General features: G+C 39.4%; 1 protein-coding gene across 1 annotated transcript; it reads right to left on the bottom strand.

Annotated features, from left to right (window-relative positions):
* Window positions 1–1,520: 1,520 nt before the first annotated feature.
* LOC101735905 (DNA topoisomerase 3-beta-1) lies at window positions 1,521–20,568 on the bottom strand. Its single transcript, XM_004922775.5, has 15 exons — window positions 20,317–20,568; window positions 19,954–20,243; window positions 17,817–18,036; window positions 17,146–17,392; window positions 16,838–16,955; window positions 16,307–16,389; window positions 15,290–15,426; window positions 13,464–13,651; window positions 11,902–12,018; window positions 10,565–10,720; window positions 10,189–10,443; window positions 9,752–9,939; window positions 7,675–7,827; window positions 7,091–7,271; window positions 1,521–6,628 (listed from the first exon to the last, which is right to left on the bottom strand). Exons 1-15 carry the CDS (start codon window positions 20,405–20,407, stop codon window positions 6,485–6,487), a joined length of 2,568 nt encoding a protein of 855 aa, XP_004922832.2. The 5' UTR covers window positions 20,408–20,568; the 3' UTR covers window positions 1,521–6,484.
* Between the last annotated feature and the right edge of the window lie 428 nt (window positions 20,569–20,996).

The raw sequence follows: 20,996 nt of genomic DNA, 5'->3' as shown, positions 1-20,996 counted from the left end.
GGTGGGCTAACTGTAGATGGCGGTAGTTTCAGTAAACCACTGCTCTTCCTGGGGATAGTGTTAGCATATCCTACAAGGTTGAGCTTGCCATTTAATTTGTAGGTAGGTTTATTTTTTTCATACGGGAGAAATATTGTAAGCGTTTTATATACATTGTACCACACATTCTGTATTACGGCAGTAGCTTACAGTTGGTTGCGCCGGTCATTCGTCGCCGCGCGCAATAAATCATTAGCCGCCAACCGACTTTAATTTCTACACACTGCTTAATAGGTGACGGAAACCCGATGTACACATCACCTAAAAATTTATTAAAATTGCGTTTATAATATTTTCGATCTATTTAAACAAAACAGGAGCTCGATGTCAATGCTAGTTCAAATTCTTCTCAATTTACCACCCTCACTTACCATTACTTACAAACGCAACCGACAAAAAATTACTATGATTTTACCTCAATAAAATTGATTATGTAGAAAGTTGGCAACAATTTTAATAGCAAATAGGCAAAACATACCAATAATCGACAAAAAAAATGGTGCGCGTGCAACTTGGTGCACGTGAAAGAAGTGAAACTTCTTTTGCGATGTGTAGTATTGTGGTTATCTTCATTTTTCATCCTTAAATCAAACTCTTGTAATAGGGAATGCTGTGTATAAGAAAAACGACCTAGCTCACGTTGTCCTTTCCCTCTCTCCACGGTCGAGTGGTCCGCGAGACGCACTGTTTATTTTCTCACTCTCGCTCTTCCTAAATTGTATCTTTTCTCTCTAGCCGTAACGAATCTCTCGCGAATTAAATTTTACTCACAATGCGCCTAAAGAAGTTTCACTTCAAAAACATGTGATACCCAGAGAGGTAACGAATGCACCAAAGTAGAGCTCATCTAATTGGAATTTTAAAAAGGCATCAATAATTTTTATCGATTCTCGTCTGACGCGTCTTTTCGTCTTACGCTCGTAACGGCACGTTTACATGTGGACGAACCTTTACATCTCGCAATGTCACTAGAATTAACGCGTTTAGAATATAAAGTAGGTATAGAAGATTGTATTATTATAAATGCACAATCATTGTTGTATTATTTAAGTCTTCAGCCTAAATATACTGAGAAACTGCCTTCGGAAGCTACGTGCTAACTTCAAATCAAACACGAAAAACTAAGATTTGTTTTTGAAGGAAATTTGTAATAATGTTTCTAAGTTCGTGTGATTGGTGTGATATTGCTTAGGTGGGTGGACGAGGTCACGTTAAGTGGGTACCGGAGCCCATAGACATCTACAATGTAAATGCCGCCACCTACCTTGAGAATATTTTTTTTTTTCTGCGTTCCACCATTAAGTACAGAAATATTAATTGTTCTATTATTACTAGCCGCTGCCTACCGCTGTGTACTGATCTTCTAGTTATAAAACTGTGGTAGCCTATTGTCATGTCAATGGGCCAAGTCTTAACATTAAAATGCGGCTCCATCACCAGCGGATGACTCCTTAAAGCCAGAAATAACCAAAAAACCAAAATATGTATTCACATTATTTATTTTTGTATTCTCAATAATAATATTTAGTTTATGAATAGCATTCAATGAATAAAAAAGAATGTAATGTCTGTATCGGACACTAAAGATCAATTATGCATGTTGTGAATTTTTGCGCATATCAAAAACCATAAATCTATTAAATATTTAATTTGTAACTTAACTTTGTAGAATGTGTTAATTAAATCACAGATCAGTGCTTGAAAATCATAAAAGCATTCGCTTCAACATCTAAAATATGATTTGTAAAATGGAGCACAAAAAAAAATGGACAACATTTTATGATTACGTAAAAATTACATTTTTTTTAAATGAAAAATATATAATTTTGAAGAATTATTATTTTTAAGACGAAACATTAGGAATTGAATATTTATTTATTTATGTATACTTTCGAAATATTGGTATCTATCGCTTAAATATCATAATGCCTGGTTTTTATTACGGGCTAGTCTGTATGTATGTCCGGAAATTTCTATTCAAGTTTTGTAAAGCAGAAATATATTATTTCGCTTCAACATACCTTTAAAAGTACACTACTAAATCATATTTTTTTTTATAATTCTATTAAAACTCCATAACTAAATTTGTTAAAATAAAACAATATATAATAGATCAATGTAACGAAAAATAGAGTAATAAAACGTAAGTGACACACTTATTGTATGTACAGTGTAAGTACACTTTCGCTTCTAAAAGTCGAACGTCAAATCGTATTTAAAAGTAAACCTTAAGTGGAAAGAATAAATGCGGTTTTCGCAACATTCCAATTTTCAAATTTTAAACTTTTCCCCACACTAGAAGATCCACATTCGACCGCTAGAGGCGCTAGTGTACAAATTAAGTTGCTAACACAACTGGTGAACAAAATACAAGAAATGTTCTCTCGCCACTTATATATATATATTTCAAAAACTATGACGAGAATTCATTGAATATTTTGTCCGCCAGTTGTACCACCAGACCTAAGTGTACCTATACATTACTTTAGGCAACAATCTTCACAATAAAATGAAGACTACAATACTTTTTGATCGTTTCACTGCAAGCCTGTCTTAAAGCTAATATTTTGCTGCTTTGTGGGTTTAACGACGAAGGGAAGATCTTCCACCGAGCGGGTGATATTGCTCGGTAGACCTACAGCTCGAATGTTGTTGTTCGGAAATTGCATATATGCAAGCTTAACTTGAAAACGACGTAAGCGAGATTCAAGCGTTTTTTTTTTATTGCTTGGATGGGTGGACGGGCTCACAGCCCACCTGGTGTTAAGTGGTTACTGGAGCCCATAGACATCTACAAAGTAAATGCGCCTACCACCTTGAGATATAAGTTCTAAGGTCTCAAAGAATAGTTACAACGGTTGCCCCACCCTTCAAACCGAAACGCATTACTGCTTCACGGCAGAAATAGGCTGGGGGGTGGTACCGCGCCGACTCACAAGAGGTCCAGTAAAAAAAACAGTAAAAAGCGTCTGTCAAATATCTTGTGTTCTGTGATAGCTACCGCCATACTGCCATCTATTTGACTTCGCCACACCCCGATGTATTTTAACTGCCGATTTGTCAACATGTGCTTTCCGATATGCATAGGAATCACATAGCGAGTGTTGTTACCGTTGAAACATACATAGAATCGAAGTGTCATTGTATCAGATAACGACTGCCTTTTCAAACAGGAGCAGTATACTTAACGCGAGTTTTTTAAGATTCTCGATAGCGTAAAAGTTAACTCAAATTTGTTTGCAGCGCCCCTAGCGGCAAACGTAGGCCAACATTCCAATTGCATACAAATGTGAGTTAACTTTTACGCTATCGAGAACGTTAAATAGCTCGCACTAAACAAGCACACAGAATAAACAAAACGGCGTCGTGTTCTAATCAGCGTCAACTATCGCATTACGAATTCGAGCACCTACCTACCGCTCAAGCTTATATCAATTGACACATAATGCATTGGGGCTATTAAGGACACATAAATGACCACTAACTTTAGTAGCGTTCAAGCTAAAACAATACTGTCAACCATAACCAATCTGAAGTGATAATTAGAAGCTCCGTACAATGGAACACTAAACCGACTGAGTTGCAGCACCTAAGCAACCAAAACACGAGGTCAAATAAAACATTACATAGTTGATGACATTCATTTATATATTATAAATACAAATGTTACACACGCGTATACAAATATAACCAAATATGCGTCTCGGGACGCCCGACACAAGTGATAGCTTAAGCTAATCTAAGTTGAACTATTTAACTTGAGAAAATCTTAGGTTATTACTTAAATTTTATGTATCTTAATATGATAATGTAAGGAAAATTGTAACATGAATTGAAAAATAATCGACGCTTGAAAGGCAAACGTGACTAAGCGACAATAACTGCTTTGTACATAAATGATGGGCAATAACCATATTCGATGCGCAGAAAAAATATATTTCTAGGTCTATTAATATCATTTCAATCCTACAGCTACTAGCTAGATTCTACTACAGCTAGATTCGTTAAAATAAATTTTGTTTTCAGGTATTTCAAATTTAAATTAGTCTACTGTAAAGTTCACGCATTGTCGCTTAGTTACGTTTGTTTTTCAAGCGTCGATATGTAAATAGTTACGAGTTACATACGTCCTCTGTACCGATGCCGTATGCGTGAGTGAGAGAGAGAGAGAGAGAGAGAGAGAGAGAGAGAGAGAGAGAGAAGCTAGACAGACTAACGCCGTAACGCGTTACGTAACGTACCGGTTTACCGAAATTATCACTTCAAAAGCATAATAATGGTTGATTCGAATTGTTCTTATATCAAGAAACATACAAACTATAGACTTATTAATAGATTAACTTGTAAGCGTTAACTTGTAAGTCTTGCTCTACGTAAGCGACGATATCATATTCACAAATAAAACAAGCTCTATTTCTATAATACAACATTATCAAACCATACAAAATTTAATAGATTAGAAAGAGACATGATTTAATCAGCATATGTTATACATGAACACTACAGTACAACTACGTATGTATGCTACAGACATTCAACAGAGTGCTTAGTGCGAGTTTTTTAACGTTCTCGATAGCGTAAAAGTTAACCCAATTTTGTGTGCATTTGAAACAGCGCCCCTAGCGGCAAACGTAGGCAAACGATCCCATTCTAAATCATAACTTTTACGTTATCGAGAACGTTAAAAAACTCGCACTAAGCACACAGAGTATGATTTTAAAACTCAATTGAAAATCCCTTAATGACACAGATCTCTAAGGTTTCTCCCGATCCATTAACGGTGCTTTTAGGTACCTCAAACACCGGTCACCGTCCTCACCGAACTCCTGGCTTGCGACGAAGGGCTCGACGAGTGAATTAACCCACAGACACAGCCCACTGAGTTTCTCGCCGGATCTTCTCAGTGGGTCGCCTTTCCGATCCGGTGGTAGATTCTGCGAATCACGGCTCTTGCTAGGGCCTGTGTTAGCAACACTCCCGGTTTGAGCCCCGTGAGCTCATCTACTCACCCAGTTACGCTGACATAGCCTCTCAAGGCTATCAGCTTAGGTAGATTAAAAAAAAAAGTTTCTTCGCCAGTTCGCCCCACTTTGGAACTGCAAGGGGCGTGAGCAATATACACACATATACACAATACGTGTAGTGCCTTTCAATAATAATTATATCGTAACTAGCTGACCCGGCAGGCTTCGTAGTGCCTCAATCGAGAAATAAAAGACCTAAACTTTTGTATAAAATAAACTTAAAACAAACAAAAGGAATCCGTACGACGGGGGACACACACATCAAAGCAAAAACAAAATCATTATTTTTATGTAATTCCGAGCATTTTCAAATTTATCTACCTTTTGAACCTTCTCTGGACTTCCGCAGATAATTCAAGACCAAAATTAGCCCAATCGGTCCAGCCGTTCTCGAGTTTTAGCGAGACTAACGAACAGCAATTCATTTTTATATATACATATACCGTAATTACAAACACGACATAGGAAATGTAAACTTTATTTACTATGATTAAAAACTACATTTGCGGTTCGGTTTTGCGGGTTTTAGCGTCCTAGTGTATTCTCTAGACTCTAGACTCTTTCGAGCTTTGTAAACATTCCGTAAAGGTAAAAATCTATATATTTTTTAATAGTATATTAGTTACTTAGCGTAATAATCCAATGTTAATAAATAATCTTACGGCTTAGTCGTCAGTGTGACCATGAGAACTGCACAGCATTCGAGGCGCCGCAAATAATATAATGACAATAATAGACGATAGGTTAAACCATTCATGTAGCTTTAGTTATGTCGCAAACACTGAAGTAAATACTTTACATAATTAATATAATGTAATAGTTTGACTGACTCGGTGGTGCAGTAGTTAGCGCTCCTGGCTGTTGCGCCGAGGGTCGTGGGTTCGATTCCCACATTGAGCAAACATTCGTGTGATGAACAGCTTTGTTTGCTCTTCGCCTGTTTATTATCTATATATGTACTTATTTAAAAAAACTTGTATAAGTATGTATGTCAATCTCTGGTACCCGTAATATAGGAAATCCTAAATTAGGGGCTGGATGACCATGTGTGATTCGCTCCCGATTATTATTAATTTATTTAAATAAAAACATTAAAACGCTATTTCATCGAAGCTATTACCATGAACATAAAGACGATTTTAACACGAATCAAATAGCATACTTATCGACATCTTAAATGCATAATATTGTATGTCCATGACCAGAGCCATCCCAAATCAAAAATTATAATCGAACAAGATTACGTTTCTAATGTTTCTCTAAAGATTAGTCGGTAGTAGAGCAAAGAGTACACACGTAAAACACATGTCAAGTGCTAGCAATAAAATCGATTTTAGCAACTCGTTCGTATTGGAGTTGCGACGTTTTGTCACGCGACGCGCGGCTCACGTTCCCGGGGGGAGGAGGGTGAGGGCGGCTGGTCATACAAAGTACGCGGCCAGGAGCGCCATCTTGTCCTTGGGCTGCTTGGCCCGGTGCTTGTGCACCCGCGGCCGCCCGCCCCGCCCCGCGCCCCGCGCCGCCCCGCCGCCCGCGCGTGACGTCACCGCACGGTGCTTCTCAACCTGCGACAAGTTTTTTTTTTGTTATTGCCTTTATAGGCAGACGAGCGTACGGCCCACCTGATGTTAAGTGGTTACCGTCGCCCATGGACTTCAGCAATGCCAGGAGCAGAGCCAAGCCGCTGCCTACTGCTTAATACTCTCCACAAGTCTTGTTTGAAGAGGACATGTCATAGCGCTCGGGAAACACCGAGGAGGGGAGCTCATTCCATAGCCGGGTGGTACGTGGCAAATAGCCGGATGGTATAGTTTACATGCGCTGATTTTAATTATACATCGTAAGGGATTTTAATAGAAACTAAAACATAATTTTTGTAAAATGGTAATAATTTGTGCATTAAGACATTTACAATGTAGGGGTAGGTGTAGTAGGGATAGGGATATGTTAGTATATGAGATGTTAGCTCGTCGTTCATTTTGGCCTGAAATGACGTCACAAATAATGTTATTTCGGCTTGCACTGACCAGGGCGCTGAAGATGGGCTCGCAGTAGAGGCAGGCCGTCATCTCGGTGAGCGCGGCAGGCAGGCGGGTGCGCTCGGGCCGGTACTCCACCGCCACCAGCTGCGCGCCGCACGCCGCGCACGCCTGCTCGCACACCGACACGCGCGCCGCGTCCTCGAATATGTTTATGATCACGTCGCACCTGCAGCAGACCACCGCCGTGGAGACAACGCAAGTGCGTGCGTAGGTGTTGTATGTTGAGTACATGTGTTTGTATGTGTACGTGCGGGCGTGTGTGAATGCCCGTGCATGCGTGTGTTGGGTGTGCGCGTGTATGTGTGCGTGCATGTGTGAGTGAGTGCGTGCGTGTGTATGTTTGTATGAGTGCGTGCGTGTGTATGTGTGAGTGAGTGCGTGTGTATGTGTAAGTTTGTTCGTGTATTTGTATGTATGCGTGCGTGTGCGTGTGCCTGTGTGAATGAGTACGTGCATGTGTATGAATGCGTGCGTGTGCGTGTGTACGTTTCGTGCGTGTATGTGTATGTACGCACGTGTGTATGTGCGTGCGTGCGTGAGCATGAGTGCGTGCATGCGTGCACACGTACCGGTTGCAGGCGAGCTTCCAGCGCGGCGCGGCGGGGTCGAGCACGAGCACGCCGGCCTCGCACTCGACGCAGCCGGAGACTCCGGTCCAGTTGACGCCGTACGGACACGTCGGGTGCGTGCACGAGTTGCAACCGAAACCCTTCTTCATGTCCCTGTCGTCAACAATACTCATTTATTTATTTATAACTTTATATATTATTATATACTAAAGTAAGGCCAACCAGAAGAGATAAAAAATGTAAACAAAATTTCAGGAGTAAAAAACATTTTTATTTAAATAAATTATTACAAAGTTCGAATTTTAATCGCTGTCATCTGTACTAGACAAAGATGATTCGTCGGAAGAGTCCGAGTCAGCTGTGTTTATGATAAGACTATCTATTGTATTATCATCAATCATGTTGTCAATATTGCTATAAAAATTGTCCTCGACTTTTATAACATGATCCACACAATTTCGAACAAGAATGAACTTGTTCACAAAATGGCGGACCAAATGTTGACAACTGCGGTACTCAGTGCTTTCCTGTACCACGAAACACACAACGACAGCTGTTGTCGACCAACTGACGCCATAACTGCGCGTACGAGGACAGAGATAATAATCCCTCGCTATCGCAATGTAACTCAGTAACGGTCCGCTTGTTTACGTTTATTATCTCGTCTGGTTGGCCTAAGTTTAGACAGTATAAAGGCGGACTTAATGCCATAGACATTCTCTGACAGTCTACCTTAGGGGGGTGCAGAGATGAACCTTGGTAGGTGTAGTGTGATAATGATATTACTTAAACGTTTTTTTGTGTATATATAACATACATAATATTTATAGATACAAATACTCGTACTTAAATAAATACATATACATAAATATATATGTCAGAGGAAGCAATGAGTCGAGTTGATTCTTGTTTACATGCTTAATGTTTATTATTATTAGTTTTACGTTGTAATTACTTTTATAATTCCTAATTCTATTTTATCTTGTTTGTTACGTTTTCATAAAAATAAACTGTAATAAAAGGTCCCATAACTGTAAATCACGTAGGCAGCGACCAATCAGAGCAGAGCGTCTTGTCTCGAGCGTGGTCGAGGCGCCATCTTCACTTTGGAGAAAGCTTGTATTGTGGTGTGACGCATTTTGTATTTTGTGAGCATAAAAACGTATCGAGTTGGATCGTTGGATAATTTGGATATAGTTAAAGTGAGATTGGTGCACCGAACTCGCTGCTCGGTCTAAACTGTTGTATTCCTACAATATTACCGTGGATAACAAAATATTGTATAAACTGAAATTAAACTACTGATAAAACGGCATCCATTGTGTTTTGTGCTCGCACTTTAACCCCATGACGCCCACTAAGCCCGCAGCCACTAATGGCGATGTCGACGAGGAGAGCCTTTCCCCGACATATACATATAAAAATATATAAATAAATATTTACAATTAGATGACTCTGCTAACTCTCTGAGAAACAGATACTCATCAGACATAATCTACTAAGTTTCTCGCCGGATCTTCTCAGTGGGGCGCGATTCCGATCCGGTGCTAGATTCAGCGAAGCACTGCTCTTGCTAGGGCCAGTGATAGCAAATTCTCTCAGGTTTAACCCATAAGCTCACCTACCCAACCACGAGTAGTGTGAATAGTCTAAGCTAAGGACGATTAAATAAAAAGTCTACTAATAAATGCGTGATGGTCGAATGAGCTCACGACACGTCTGTTGGTAACCGATCACTGAAGCTGCCGAACAACAAGCCGACTTCAGGTACGAGGTCGTTCTTCGCGTTTTTTTTATTATTTTTTATTGCTTAGATAGGTGGACGAGCTCACAGCCCACCTGGTGTTAAGTGGTTACTGGAGCCCATAGACATCTACAACGTAAATGCGCCACCCACCTTGAGATATAAGTTCTAAGGTCTCAGTATAGTTACAACGGCTGCCCCACCCTTCAGATCGAAACGCATTACTGCTTCACGGCAGAAATAAGCGGTGGTACCTACCCGTGCGGACTCACAAGAGGTCCTACCACCAGTAAATGCATCGCGACGGTAAGAGACCGCGCGGTCCAGACTGACCTGAAGGGCGGATGGTTGTAGCAGTAGGGGCAGAGGGGGAAGCTCTTCCCCTTGCTGCCGGAGGACCAGGAGAGCAGCTCGAAGTCGTCGAGCGGACACTTGAGCTCGCGGTAGATGCGGACGGTGCCGTTCTGCGGCAGGCAGTACGTGTCGTCGCAGTGCGAGCAGTGGAGACGGGCAGGCTTCGCCTTTAAACAATAATTATTATTTTTTTATTAAGGGATTTTATGACGGTAACTAAGACCTTTAAACTAAACTATAACCATTAAAACCATAATATATATATGCTATCATAATACCAAAAAAATCCATGGAATTAATTTAAAAAATATTGACCATCCTGATGTCGGTTAAGTGCCAGATTCAAAATAAAAAAAAGTTACACTTGAAGACATTATTTATGTATTTAGTAGATCAGTATGCTCAGTACTGCTGACCTGTATGTATCTCATGTAGCGCCTGCACTTGCCGCACCTGGACAGCGCCTTCCCGCTGGCCTTCAGCGACGAGAAGCTGACCTCGAACAGCTGGTCCATGCCCTCGATGGACCTCACGAAGTACTGGAACTTCCTACGGAATATCTCGGTGGTGTGCGACAGCACGGCGTGGAAGTCCGCGCGCCCCACGGCGATCAGGTTGAGCTGCTCCTCCACGGCCGAGCGCATCGTGGGCAGCACCAGCTCGGGGTCGATCTGCGGACGACAAGGGAGTCAGGTGGGCGTCAAGCGGGGGTCAGGCGAGGCATCAGGCGGGGCGTCAAGCGAGGCGTCAGGCGGGGGTCATGCGGGGGGTCAAGCGGGGGGTCAGGCGAACCTTCTGGTATCCGTGCACGAGGACGATGCCGAGGTTGGTGGGCACGAGGCGGCGGCCGCTGCCCACCGTCACGTAGTTCCTCTGGCAGATGTTGTTGATGTGCACCGGGATGGACGCGTCCGTGCCGATGCCGTGCTTCTCCATCAGGGTGATTACCTGCGCAGTGGTACTGTGAGCACTCGTGCGCCGCGGCTCCGGGCTCACGGATAATTAACCAATTTAATTAAACAAAATACGTAATGTAACACATATTTCGACAAACGACTTCCACTATGAAAAATAATAAAATCTGTGTAATTTAAATTGAAATCGCACAAATCTTACATATAATTACTTATTTAGTTCTAAATTGGAAAAGGGCGTATTGTGATTGCGTATAGTCCACGTTGCGGCCATACGATCCGGTTGGGGTCGGGGGAGTAACAGAGGGGGGTTGGGGGTCACAGCCGTTATATACCAAGATTTCGATCTAATGTCACATTCATGATTGATGGCGACGTCCACGGACCGCGAACTAACTTCCCTACCCACAGCAACATAAGGCTTAACTCTAACTAAAGCGCCCTGTAAACGATCAAATTTGTTTGTCAAACTTTACGTTTTCATCAAACAACAGCTTAACCGATCAACCCAAAGATCAAACAAGTTTGTTAACTTTCCCGTAGATTCGGTTTTCTCCTTGCCGTAACGAGACGTCGTGTCGAGCAACGACTGAGATCTTGTTGTACAAACATCCCTATACACGTTCAAACTTGTTTGTTTTTTAAGGAATTTTATGACCTGGTGACTAAGACCTTTAAGTCATGTCTTATTTTAATTTAATTTATATTTTTAATATTATGAAAAATTATAATATGGAGTGAAATGAAATGAAGATGATTAATTTGAGACATTAATCAACTGTGATGAAATTAAATGAAATGAGATGATATGGGATGAAATATAATCTTAGTAAAATGGTGGTCATTTACTGAGATTTTTTCAGTGGACTTTTTGGAGGATCCCGAGAAGTTACGTCCGGTGGCTTTGTTTCATTTTCCCACATTTGTGCACTTTCACAGATATTAAACAGTTAATAAACCACCGTTATTACACATTTAAACCTGAAGAAACACTAAATAGACAAAATAAAACAAATCACACAACTTCACTCCTCGCATACTCGCCAAAAAGTCCTACATAGACTGTTTGACGAACGCGTCAAGCAAAGCTGCATACAGTCAAATTATTTGACAGGCACGTAAAATTGGACAAGCAGTTTGATCGTTTACAGGGTGGTTTAGACGTATGTCTGCTGCATCGCTAGGAAGGGTTCAGAGTAGTCACACAGCAGGCACCTCGGACTCGGTGAGGTAGTCCGGCGGCGCGGTCTGGCACTCCACGAGGCGGTGGTCGTGCGCGCGCAGCACGTCGTCCACGTGCAGCGTCGGCACGAACTCGTCCTTGCCGAACGCCTGGAGACAACACGCACTCGTCTTACTAATGGGTCTGTATGTTTGTGCGTCTCTCTGTCCATATTACACGACGAAGCGAAGCAATGGCTTGACATGATTTTTTAGCTGATTTGCTTTTTGATAAAAAAAGAACAGATAAAGGCTACTTGTGGTGTGTGTTGGGAAAGGCCTATGTTTTTTTTTTTATTACTTAGATGTGTGGACGAGCTCACAGCCCACCTAGTGTTAAGTGGTTACTGTAACCCATAGACATCTACAACGTAAATGCGCCACACACCTTGAGATATAAGTTCTAAGGTCTCAGTATAGTTACGAGGGCTACCCCACCCTTCAAACCGAAACGCATTACTGCTTCACGGCAGAAATAGGCAGTGTGGTGGTACCTACCCGTGCGGACTCACAAGAGGTCCTACTACCAGTAAAAAATGTCCAACAGTGGACGACTGTGGGCCGTTGATGATGATGATGAAAGGATACTTTTGACTCAAAAAATATGTATTCCTAAGGGCATTGCAATATTACTTAAAACGCCCACCCATTTATACTAAACATATCCGGGCTTCAATATATAGTAATAAATATGGAAAAGTATGTTTGTTTTTTGTTTGTTTGTCTCTCTTCCACGTCAAAACGTAATGTGGCGGCAGTCATCATACAACGTAAGATATTTGCCTTATATTATTCCATATAAGATCTTCCCTTTGTCATTAACTGCCAAAATAGCAATGGATTAACATAAATATTTTAAAGTGATAACTTTAGGTCAGATGAGTGACATGGCCACTTTTTGTTGCGAAAAAACACCCACCATATTCCCATAGACTAATGACGTTTTATTATCATAACAAAAATTCTTAATTCGTTGTTTCGCGTCGAAAGAAAATAACGGCTTGAAGAATTGAGCAACCCGAGCAATAATAATCATGAATTTGGGTAAAATGTAATCTTGGGAGAGTTCATTTATGAGCAGACGAGGCCGCGTGCAAAAGCTAGTTACTCATAAAAACATTTTAATTACAAATATCTGATCCGATGCGTCTCACATCGACTGATACGACTAAGTCAGGCTTCAAATATTATAAATCGATTTTTGAAGTGAAACTTCTTTAGGTAAAATTTAACTCGCGACAGATACGTTACGGCTAGAGAGAAAAAATACAATTTAGGGAGAGCGAGAATGAGAAAATAGAGCGTCTCGCGACCCACACGGTCGTGGAAATAGGGAAAGGACAAAGCGAGCTAGGTCGTTTCTCTTGTACACAGCATTCCCTATTACAAGATAAATTTGATTGAAGGATGAAAAGTGAAGAAAACCATTGCACACCGCAAAGAAGTTTCACTTCTTTCACTCGCACTAAGTTGTACGCGCACCATTTTTCTAAGTAAACCCAAGCATTATATATAATTAAAGTTCAGAGGGTGGAGTGGTGGCGGAGGCGACGGACCTGCCAGTGCATGAGCTCGGTGTAGCCGGCGTCGAGCAGCGCGTTGCCGGTGTAGTGGAAGGTCTCGGCGGCGATGCGGAAGGTGATGGTGGTGGAGAGGAACTTGCAGTCGCGCGACAGCGTCGCTATGAAGTGCCGCGTCACGTAGTCGTAGATGCGCCACATGTCGCCCTCCAGCTCCGACTCCGCTGCCGACATTGACATTGACATTGGACACTTTCTTTTTCCTACTTATTCTAGTAACCTCGAAGGGCTATATTAGATTATACTAGGTTTGAAGGGTGGGGCAACCGTTGTAACTATACTGAGACCTTAGAACTTATATCTCAAGGTGGGTGGCGCATTTACGTTGTGGATGTTTATGGGCTCCAGTAACCACTTAACACCAGGTGGGCTGTGAGCTCGTCCACCCATCTAAGCAATAAAAAAAAAACATGTGTGCAATTCACACGTGGTAGAAGTGAAACCTTCCAAAATTAAAATACAATTATCCTAAACGTCTTAAGTATATGTAAAATTTTGTCATTAGTAAATAATTCTAAGGTAGCGCCCTCTGTGAATTGATATTTTAATTTCACGTATAATCCTAAATTAAAATTCACTACAAGAGCTTTCATACACACGTTAGTATTAAAAAATCTCACAGATGGCGCTGTATTAAATAGTATGTATATTTCTGTCTCATTCATCCTACACATTTTTGTATTTGTGTCTTTTACCTGTTGTTTTTTCCGTTGCATCCGGTTTGGAATCACAACGATTCTAAAGAAGTTTTCACTTCAAAAAAACAATTAAGGCACCATAGTAGCAAGTGAAAGGTTTTTAAAAACGACACAATAAGCTATCACACTTCACATTGTTTAAAACTGCTATACATCATTTCCACTTCCTACACAAGCGCCATTTCGGTGAGTCTTCCAACAATAGCTTGCTGTTTACAGGTGAGCACTTTTCCAACTTGTCCCCTATACAAGAGTTTGCTTCTTACCTCTACCCTCCATATATTAACTAACTAGCTTTTGCCCGCGACATCGTCCGCGTGAACTATTTTCACAAATAATGCTTTATTTTAGAACAAATTTGGTTAGCATAAAAAACGTTATAGTGAGCCAACCTTAACATATAGACATATGGTGTCGCGGACTTTTTTAGATCTTTTAAAGGGGAACAATTCTGTCATACATTATTTTAGCGAAACTTTAACTGTTTCTGCAGCGCACGCAGCGGAAGCTCTCAAAATAGAAAAATAAAACCCATTTTTTTGTGCTCCGCTTGTATTGGTCTTAGCGTGATATTATATATAGCCTATAGCCTTCCTCAATAAATGGGTTATCTAACACTGAAAGAATTTTTCAAATCGGACCAGTAGTTCCTGAGATTAGCGCGTTCAAACAAACAAACTCTTCACCTATATCTATACTAATATTATAAAGAGGAAAGATTTGTTTGTTTGTTTGTTTGTTTCGAATAGGCTCCGAAACTACTGGACCGATTTGAAAAATTATTTTTCCATTAGAAGCCGACATTGTCCCTGATGAACATAGGCTACTTTTTTAAAATGTTTTTTATTTTATTTTTTTGGTTTCATGTGTGTTTTAATGTTTCCGAAGCGAAGCGAGGGCGGGTCGCTATAATATTATAAGTATAGATATGATAGTACTGATAAAACACTATACCAAATAATCTCAATGTTCGTCTGCCATGCGAATAAAAAGCTCATTTTGCGGGAAAGAGACAAAGCACCCCAACTTAAGCTACAGTACAACTAAAAACTTCCATAGTCAAGTTTCATCAGCCGGTCAACCCTAATGAGAAGCGATACTAACAAGCAGCCCTTAAGGGGGTGATGGGGGGGTGGTCGCCCGCGTCGTGGCCCTTCTTCGGCTTGTTGATGCCGTTGGAGATCAGTGCCCGTACCTCTGCGCCCCACTTACTTGAGCTCTGCTGTTGACGGAGGGTTCCCCTGAAAGTAGCAGTGACTTTTTTATTGCTTTTGTAAGCAGATGAGCTTTTGTCCAAGCTGATGGTAACTAGTCACCGTAGCTCGTGGGCATCAGCAATACATAGAACACAGTCAAGCCGCTACGTACTACCGAGATGATGTCGTGCTAGCCGATGACGGCCCTTATCAGAAGAAAGAAAGACAGAAATCATTTATTCGCTAAGCATAGTGAAAATGAGTTATTACATAAGTTAAAAGCAGCGTGTATGCTTTGTCATTATTTGACATGCGAATTTTAGTGCAGTGCTTAGTTATAATATTATATAATTTACCATTCATTCATCCATAATTCAACTAATAATTAAAAAATCCATTTATCTTCAATGTCGTCCCTAAGAAAATCATTTATGTGATAATAATTTTTACTAAAAAAATTATCTTTTAGTTTTTTCTTAAAATGAAAATCGTCTGTCTCTTAATTTCTTTGGTAGTTTATTAAATATCCTAACGTTCATACCTAGTATACTATTAGTATTTAATGTAGTTTTGGAAAACATAGTTTATCGTCGTATCGATTTCTATTTGCCACATTAGACATCTTGGTGAATCTATTGGGACAAGTTTTAACAAAAGATGCAACTTCGTATATATATATATATATATATAACTAGTCAGGTCATAAGTATTGGCTTATTCCTTTTTGTCGTCGTGCGAAGACTTTACGACCTATCCTAGAGGGTCAACTATAAATCTACAAATTTACAATTGTTCACTATATTTTATATTTAAAAGTATGGTACCCATAACACAGGGATTCGTAATTTAGGGCCGGATAACCGTGCGTTACTTGTTCCCAGTTAAATATTTACTTATTTATTTATTTATATGAAGCTTTACTCACATGAGATCAAAATTCTCTGAGTAGCTTGTGGTTTCGGTACGAGGGTAGGAGATATATCCTTGAGTGTACAGTCTCTCCGCAACCTGGAAACATAAAATTATATCTGGTAGTATTCGTGCTTTAAAAATACACATTAACTTGATTTCGTCTCATTGTGTTTGTTTGTCCTGTAACAATAAATGTTAAGGTTATTGCGCTGAGTTCGTACATTTTTCGTTTGTTTCCAGAAACAGCGATGATACTATCCATATGTGTGAGGATGGTGGCGGCCCTTACACTCATGGGATCCAGTAACTAATTAGCATCGGTTAGCAGTCGTGAGCTCGTTAACACATCATTAATTCAAATTCGATACATTTATAAAAAAAATAACGAAAACTCGATATCAGAGTCAAGAAGTTTTTTTTTTTAATTGTTTTTATTATTTCGTTCGCGACTTCTGTTTTTTTAAGTCACAGCCCAAGTTTCTCCGTATCACTAAGCATAAATTAACATAAACCAGAAAAAAAAATAGTAAACCATTAATCATACCGCCATTGCATGGTGCGGTCCCATCCCCAGGCCGGCGCTGGCGACCCTCATCAGTTCCACTGTGTTCAGGGCGGTTGGACGCGCCTTCACTTTCTCTTTGGCTTGGATATTGATCACACTTAAATATCACAAAAAATAAAGCAAAAATGAACATTCACTTTTTTTTTTCAACAATTCTGATCATATTTGAGAAGCACGGTATATTTCCATTATTTAAATTAATGAATTAAATCAATGAACTTTTACGGTCGAGTATCAAACAAGTTTACGTTTATCTAATACCTATCTGCCATGTTAGAGAAACTTACGTAGCTTCTTTACACTCCTTAATTCCTGAGAGGAACATATTAGCAATGTCCTTCTCAAAAGATCTGACTCGTTTCCACTCAAGCGGCAATTCCCTTCCTTCAGACGTACTAGCCGTTACACGCAACACCCAGTAAGTTTCTGGCTTGAAGGTTTGGATCTCGTCGTGACGCTGCACGCAAAACCCCAGGGTCGGAGTCTGGCATGGACCGTACGATATGAGTGAAGCATCCAAATCTCCATACCTTCCTGTTGAAAAACAAAATTTAAAGCTAGTATCTTATCAGTAAGTTACGAAAATCATTTCTCATCATCTCCGTCTCCAACTGTCCACTGATGAACATAGATCTCACCAACTGATGTCCTCATTTCGGTAGCCCATCACAAAAATACTTAGTGCAGTCATATCACTATGCTGTGGTTCAATGACAGCTTACTACAGCTTACTATAGCTTATTCATGAGTTTTTGAGTTCACAGTAAAGCCCTATTTTTCAACACATTGACACTCACTGCTGGACAGTCCCCTAATTAACACAGCCAGGCATGTTCAAAGCTCATTCTTTTTCACATCTATACTAAGAATTACTATCTATATATACTATATACATCTATAGTAAGAAACACTGCATTTCCCTTTTGTCTTTGATGCCACACTAACATTCAACAAATACCTTGAAAATATTTAGTTTGAAATCTAGTAAAAGCACATCCAATTCTCAAATCGAGTTCTTGACGAGCATCAACACTTCTAGATTGATTTTCATTGGGTCTTCCGAGATTCAGCATGGCTGCTTTGATGTCCTTTTCTGTGATAGCCGAAAAGTGGGCCCGGTAGGTAACAAGGGGCGAAAGAACATCTCCTTTCATATAAGGTTGCACGCAACTCATTACCTACAACAAAAATTTAATTAATTTATTTATTTATTCTTAATTTAAACAGGACAGGATGCCTGGACTGTTTATGTGCTAGTCTTTAAGAGTTTCAGAAAAACTTTCCCTTGACTCGTTTTATTTATATTTCATTAATATGAATTGATTGATACTCAGAAAATTAAGTTTTCCTATAAATGTATATAACAATTTAAATGTATTCCTAGATGTAGCACTGGACCTCTTAATGTAAATTGAGATAAAAGGGATAATTACATATGTAGTTGAAGAAAATCCTGGTAAGTATTAAAGCCCAAGTATTTTTTTTTTTTTTTATTGCTTAGATGTGTGGATGAGCTCACAGCCCACCTGGTGTTAAGTGGTTACTGGAGCCGATGGACATCTACAACGTAAATGCGCCACACACCTTGAGATATAGTTCTAAGGTCTCAGTATAGTTACAACGGCTGCCTCACCCTTCAAACCGAAACGCATTACTGCTTCACCGCAGAAATAGGCAGGGCGGTGGTACCTACCCGCCCGGACTCACAAGAGGTCCTACCACCAGTAATTAATACAATACCAAAGCTTTAAATTCAACTTAAATAAGTCATGATTATCAAAACCTCATTGATTATAATGAAACCATGTCGCAAAGTATTAGTAGTGATCTAAGATATTTTATTGCCGTTCAAACCTTTGAGATTGAATGGTGAAATAACTATACAATTTTTAAATATCAGATGATGAAATAAACTTGAAGATATGAACTTTAAAACTTAATGCTTTATAATTTAATGCCCCTAGCATTATTACTATCATTCTTCTTTATAGTCTTACTGCAAAAATCAAGGGTAAGAATAAGAGAATCCCAAAATATAGGTTGCCTACACATGAACAGCCCAATAGATTTTTTATTTAGTCTACATGGGATTGCGAGAAATGTTATCAAAATCAATCCAACCATTTCATAGTACTAGTGGTCACCCAGTGGTCGAAACTTGGCCATAATGAATTGAAATTATAAGCTTGTACATTATTTTGATTCTATTGTTCAGAGACCTCTTTAATCACAGATTTCACCAAGGGTATTAAATTAGACAAATAATATTAAAGACAAACAATATAAAGCTATCCTCAATTTGACCAGACTTTAAATAATAACAAAGTTTGGTAATAAAACGTGAGAACATGCGTGCGTGCGTGCGTGCGTGCGTGCGTATGTGTGTGTGTGCGTGCGTGTGTGCGTGTGTGCGTGCGTGTGTGCGCGCGTGTGCGTGTGCGTGTGTGTGCGTGCGTGTGTGCGTGTGTGCGTGCGTGTGTGCGTGTGTGCGTGCGTGTGTGCGCGCGTGTGCGTGTGCGTGTGTGTGTGTGTGTGTGTGTGTGCGTGTGTGTGTGTGTGTGTGTGTGTATAATGTTTTTTTTCTTGATTTAATGTATTTTTTATGCATAATTTAAATTAAAGAATCCTGCTTCTCTATGTGGTAAATTTCATACTCTTCCAACGGCACAATTTTCATAAAAGGCTACAAAGTTTTCGTTTCACATTTTAATATATAGATGAAAGATATGTATATATACACCTACTTTTGTATACACATAAAACTTATGGTAAGCTTTAAATAATTTTTGCATTTAAATATGTTCATAAAATAGCTCAGCAAAGTAACAATACTCTTGAATTTTGAGGCATATCTTTGTTGAACGAGGTTTGAAAAGTCTTTAGAAATAAGCTGCAGCAATTTGCCCCTCACATTGCTGATTAGGGACATTAAGTATTAGGTGGTATGATTAAAAAGATGCGGAATGTGATTACCATTGCTTCTAATACGACCCAAAGCAATTTTGAATGAATGACCAAGGTTTTTATGAATGTTAATTCTCTTTAACTTTAAAATAGTAAATAAACAGCTGTATTAAATGTTACACGAAACTTACCTCGAAGCAAATATTCTCCCCTTCTTTATCACAATCCAACCACAGTATTAGATAATCACATCCCCTAGACTCCTGGGCTAGAAAAGCCGGTATCCGGAGTCGTGGCATCGATTCTTTCTTTTCCGTCGGACAGATGAACAACTCAACAGGATCTACCTTATCCCAATTGTTGTATTTGCCGGTGAAATCCAAAGTCATAACGTGACCACAGACAGAAGTCATTTTGAAACGAACCGAATCGTTTTTGAACATCCCGGTCCATTCGTGGATAGAACATGCTGTATTCATACCTTAAATTTGAAATTATTCATTGAATAAATTAAATGCGATTCGCTTGCGGAAAGCTTTTAGATAAATTGTAACCTTTAGTTGTAGTGCATTTGCCATTGCTAAGTATGTTGGCTAGATTTTGGGCCAACGATGGCTTTTCCGCCACCATAAGAGCTGTCTTCATGATTAGGTATTTATTGATTTTGTTTGATTTTCCAATTAACTGATAGATATGAACCTCAATTTAAGTTTAAACTAAATTATGTGGGTGCCAATTTTCTGTATCCATATTTTGTTTTGCATGTTAAATTTTTTTTGACATAACCTTGTCAATCTTATTTTTTTTCCATAGATACACTGAAGTAGGTCTATGTACAGTAAGACAATTAATATGCACAGGCATAGAAATCATAATTTCACAACTACAGCATTAAAATTTTAATACCAATTTGCTTTTAGATATAAAATGCTATGAACGTAAATTTTTATTGGCGAATGGCGGTATTTACATTGTTGCTGACTATGGAATTCAGTAACCACTTAACCCCAGTTGGTCCATGAGCTCATCCATCCATCTTAGCAATAAAAAAGATGTTCCATTTAATCCGATAAATAATTTATTTTATTTTATTTTGAAACATTCTTGACAAAGAGCTTTTTATGCTACAAATCACAGATATCTGTTTATTTCTGCTAACAATAGGAATAATAAACTGTTCTCTAAATTCTAATATATATATTTATATATATATTTTAATTCCCAATGCTATTCT

The sequence above is a fragment of the Bombyx mori genome, chromosome 14 (assembly GCF_030269925.1).
Source record: "Bombyx mori chromosome 14, ASM3026992v2".
NCBI lineage: Eukaryota > Metazoa > Arthropoda > Insecta > Lepidoptera > Bombycidae > Bombyx > Bombyx mori.
This window is presented reverse-complemented; position numbering and strand designations above follow the sequence as displayed.

Coding starts and splice junctions, on each gene's coding strand:
- LOC101735905 (XM_004922775.5), bottom strand. CDS start 20,407: ATGAAGACAGCTCTTATGGTGGCGGAAAAGCCATCGTTGGCCCAAAAT. Junction 12,019..13,463: donor CCGAGCTCATGCACTGGCAG/GTCCGTCGCCTC, acceptor TGTTGTCTCCAG/GCGTTCGGCAAGGACGAGTT. Junction 7,828..9,751: donor TACAACCATCCGCCCTTCAG/GTCAGTCTGGAC, acceptor TGTTGACGACAG/GGACATGAAGAAGGGTTTCG.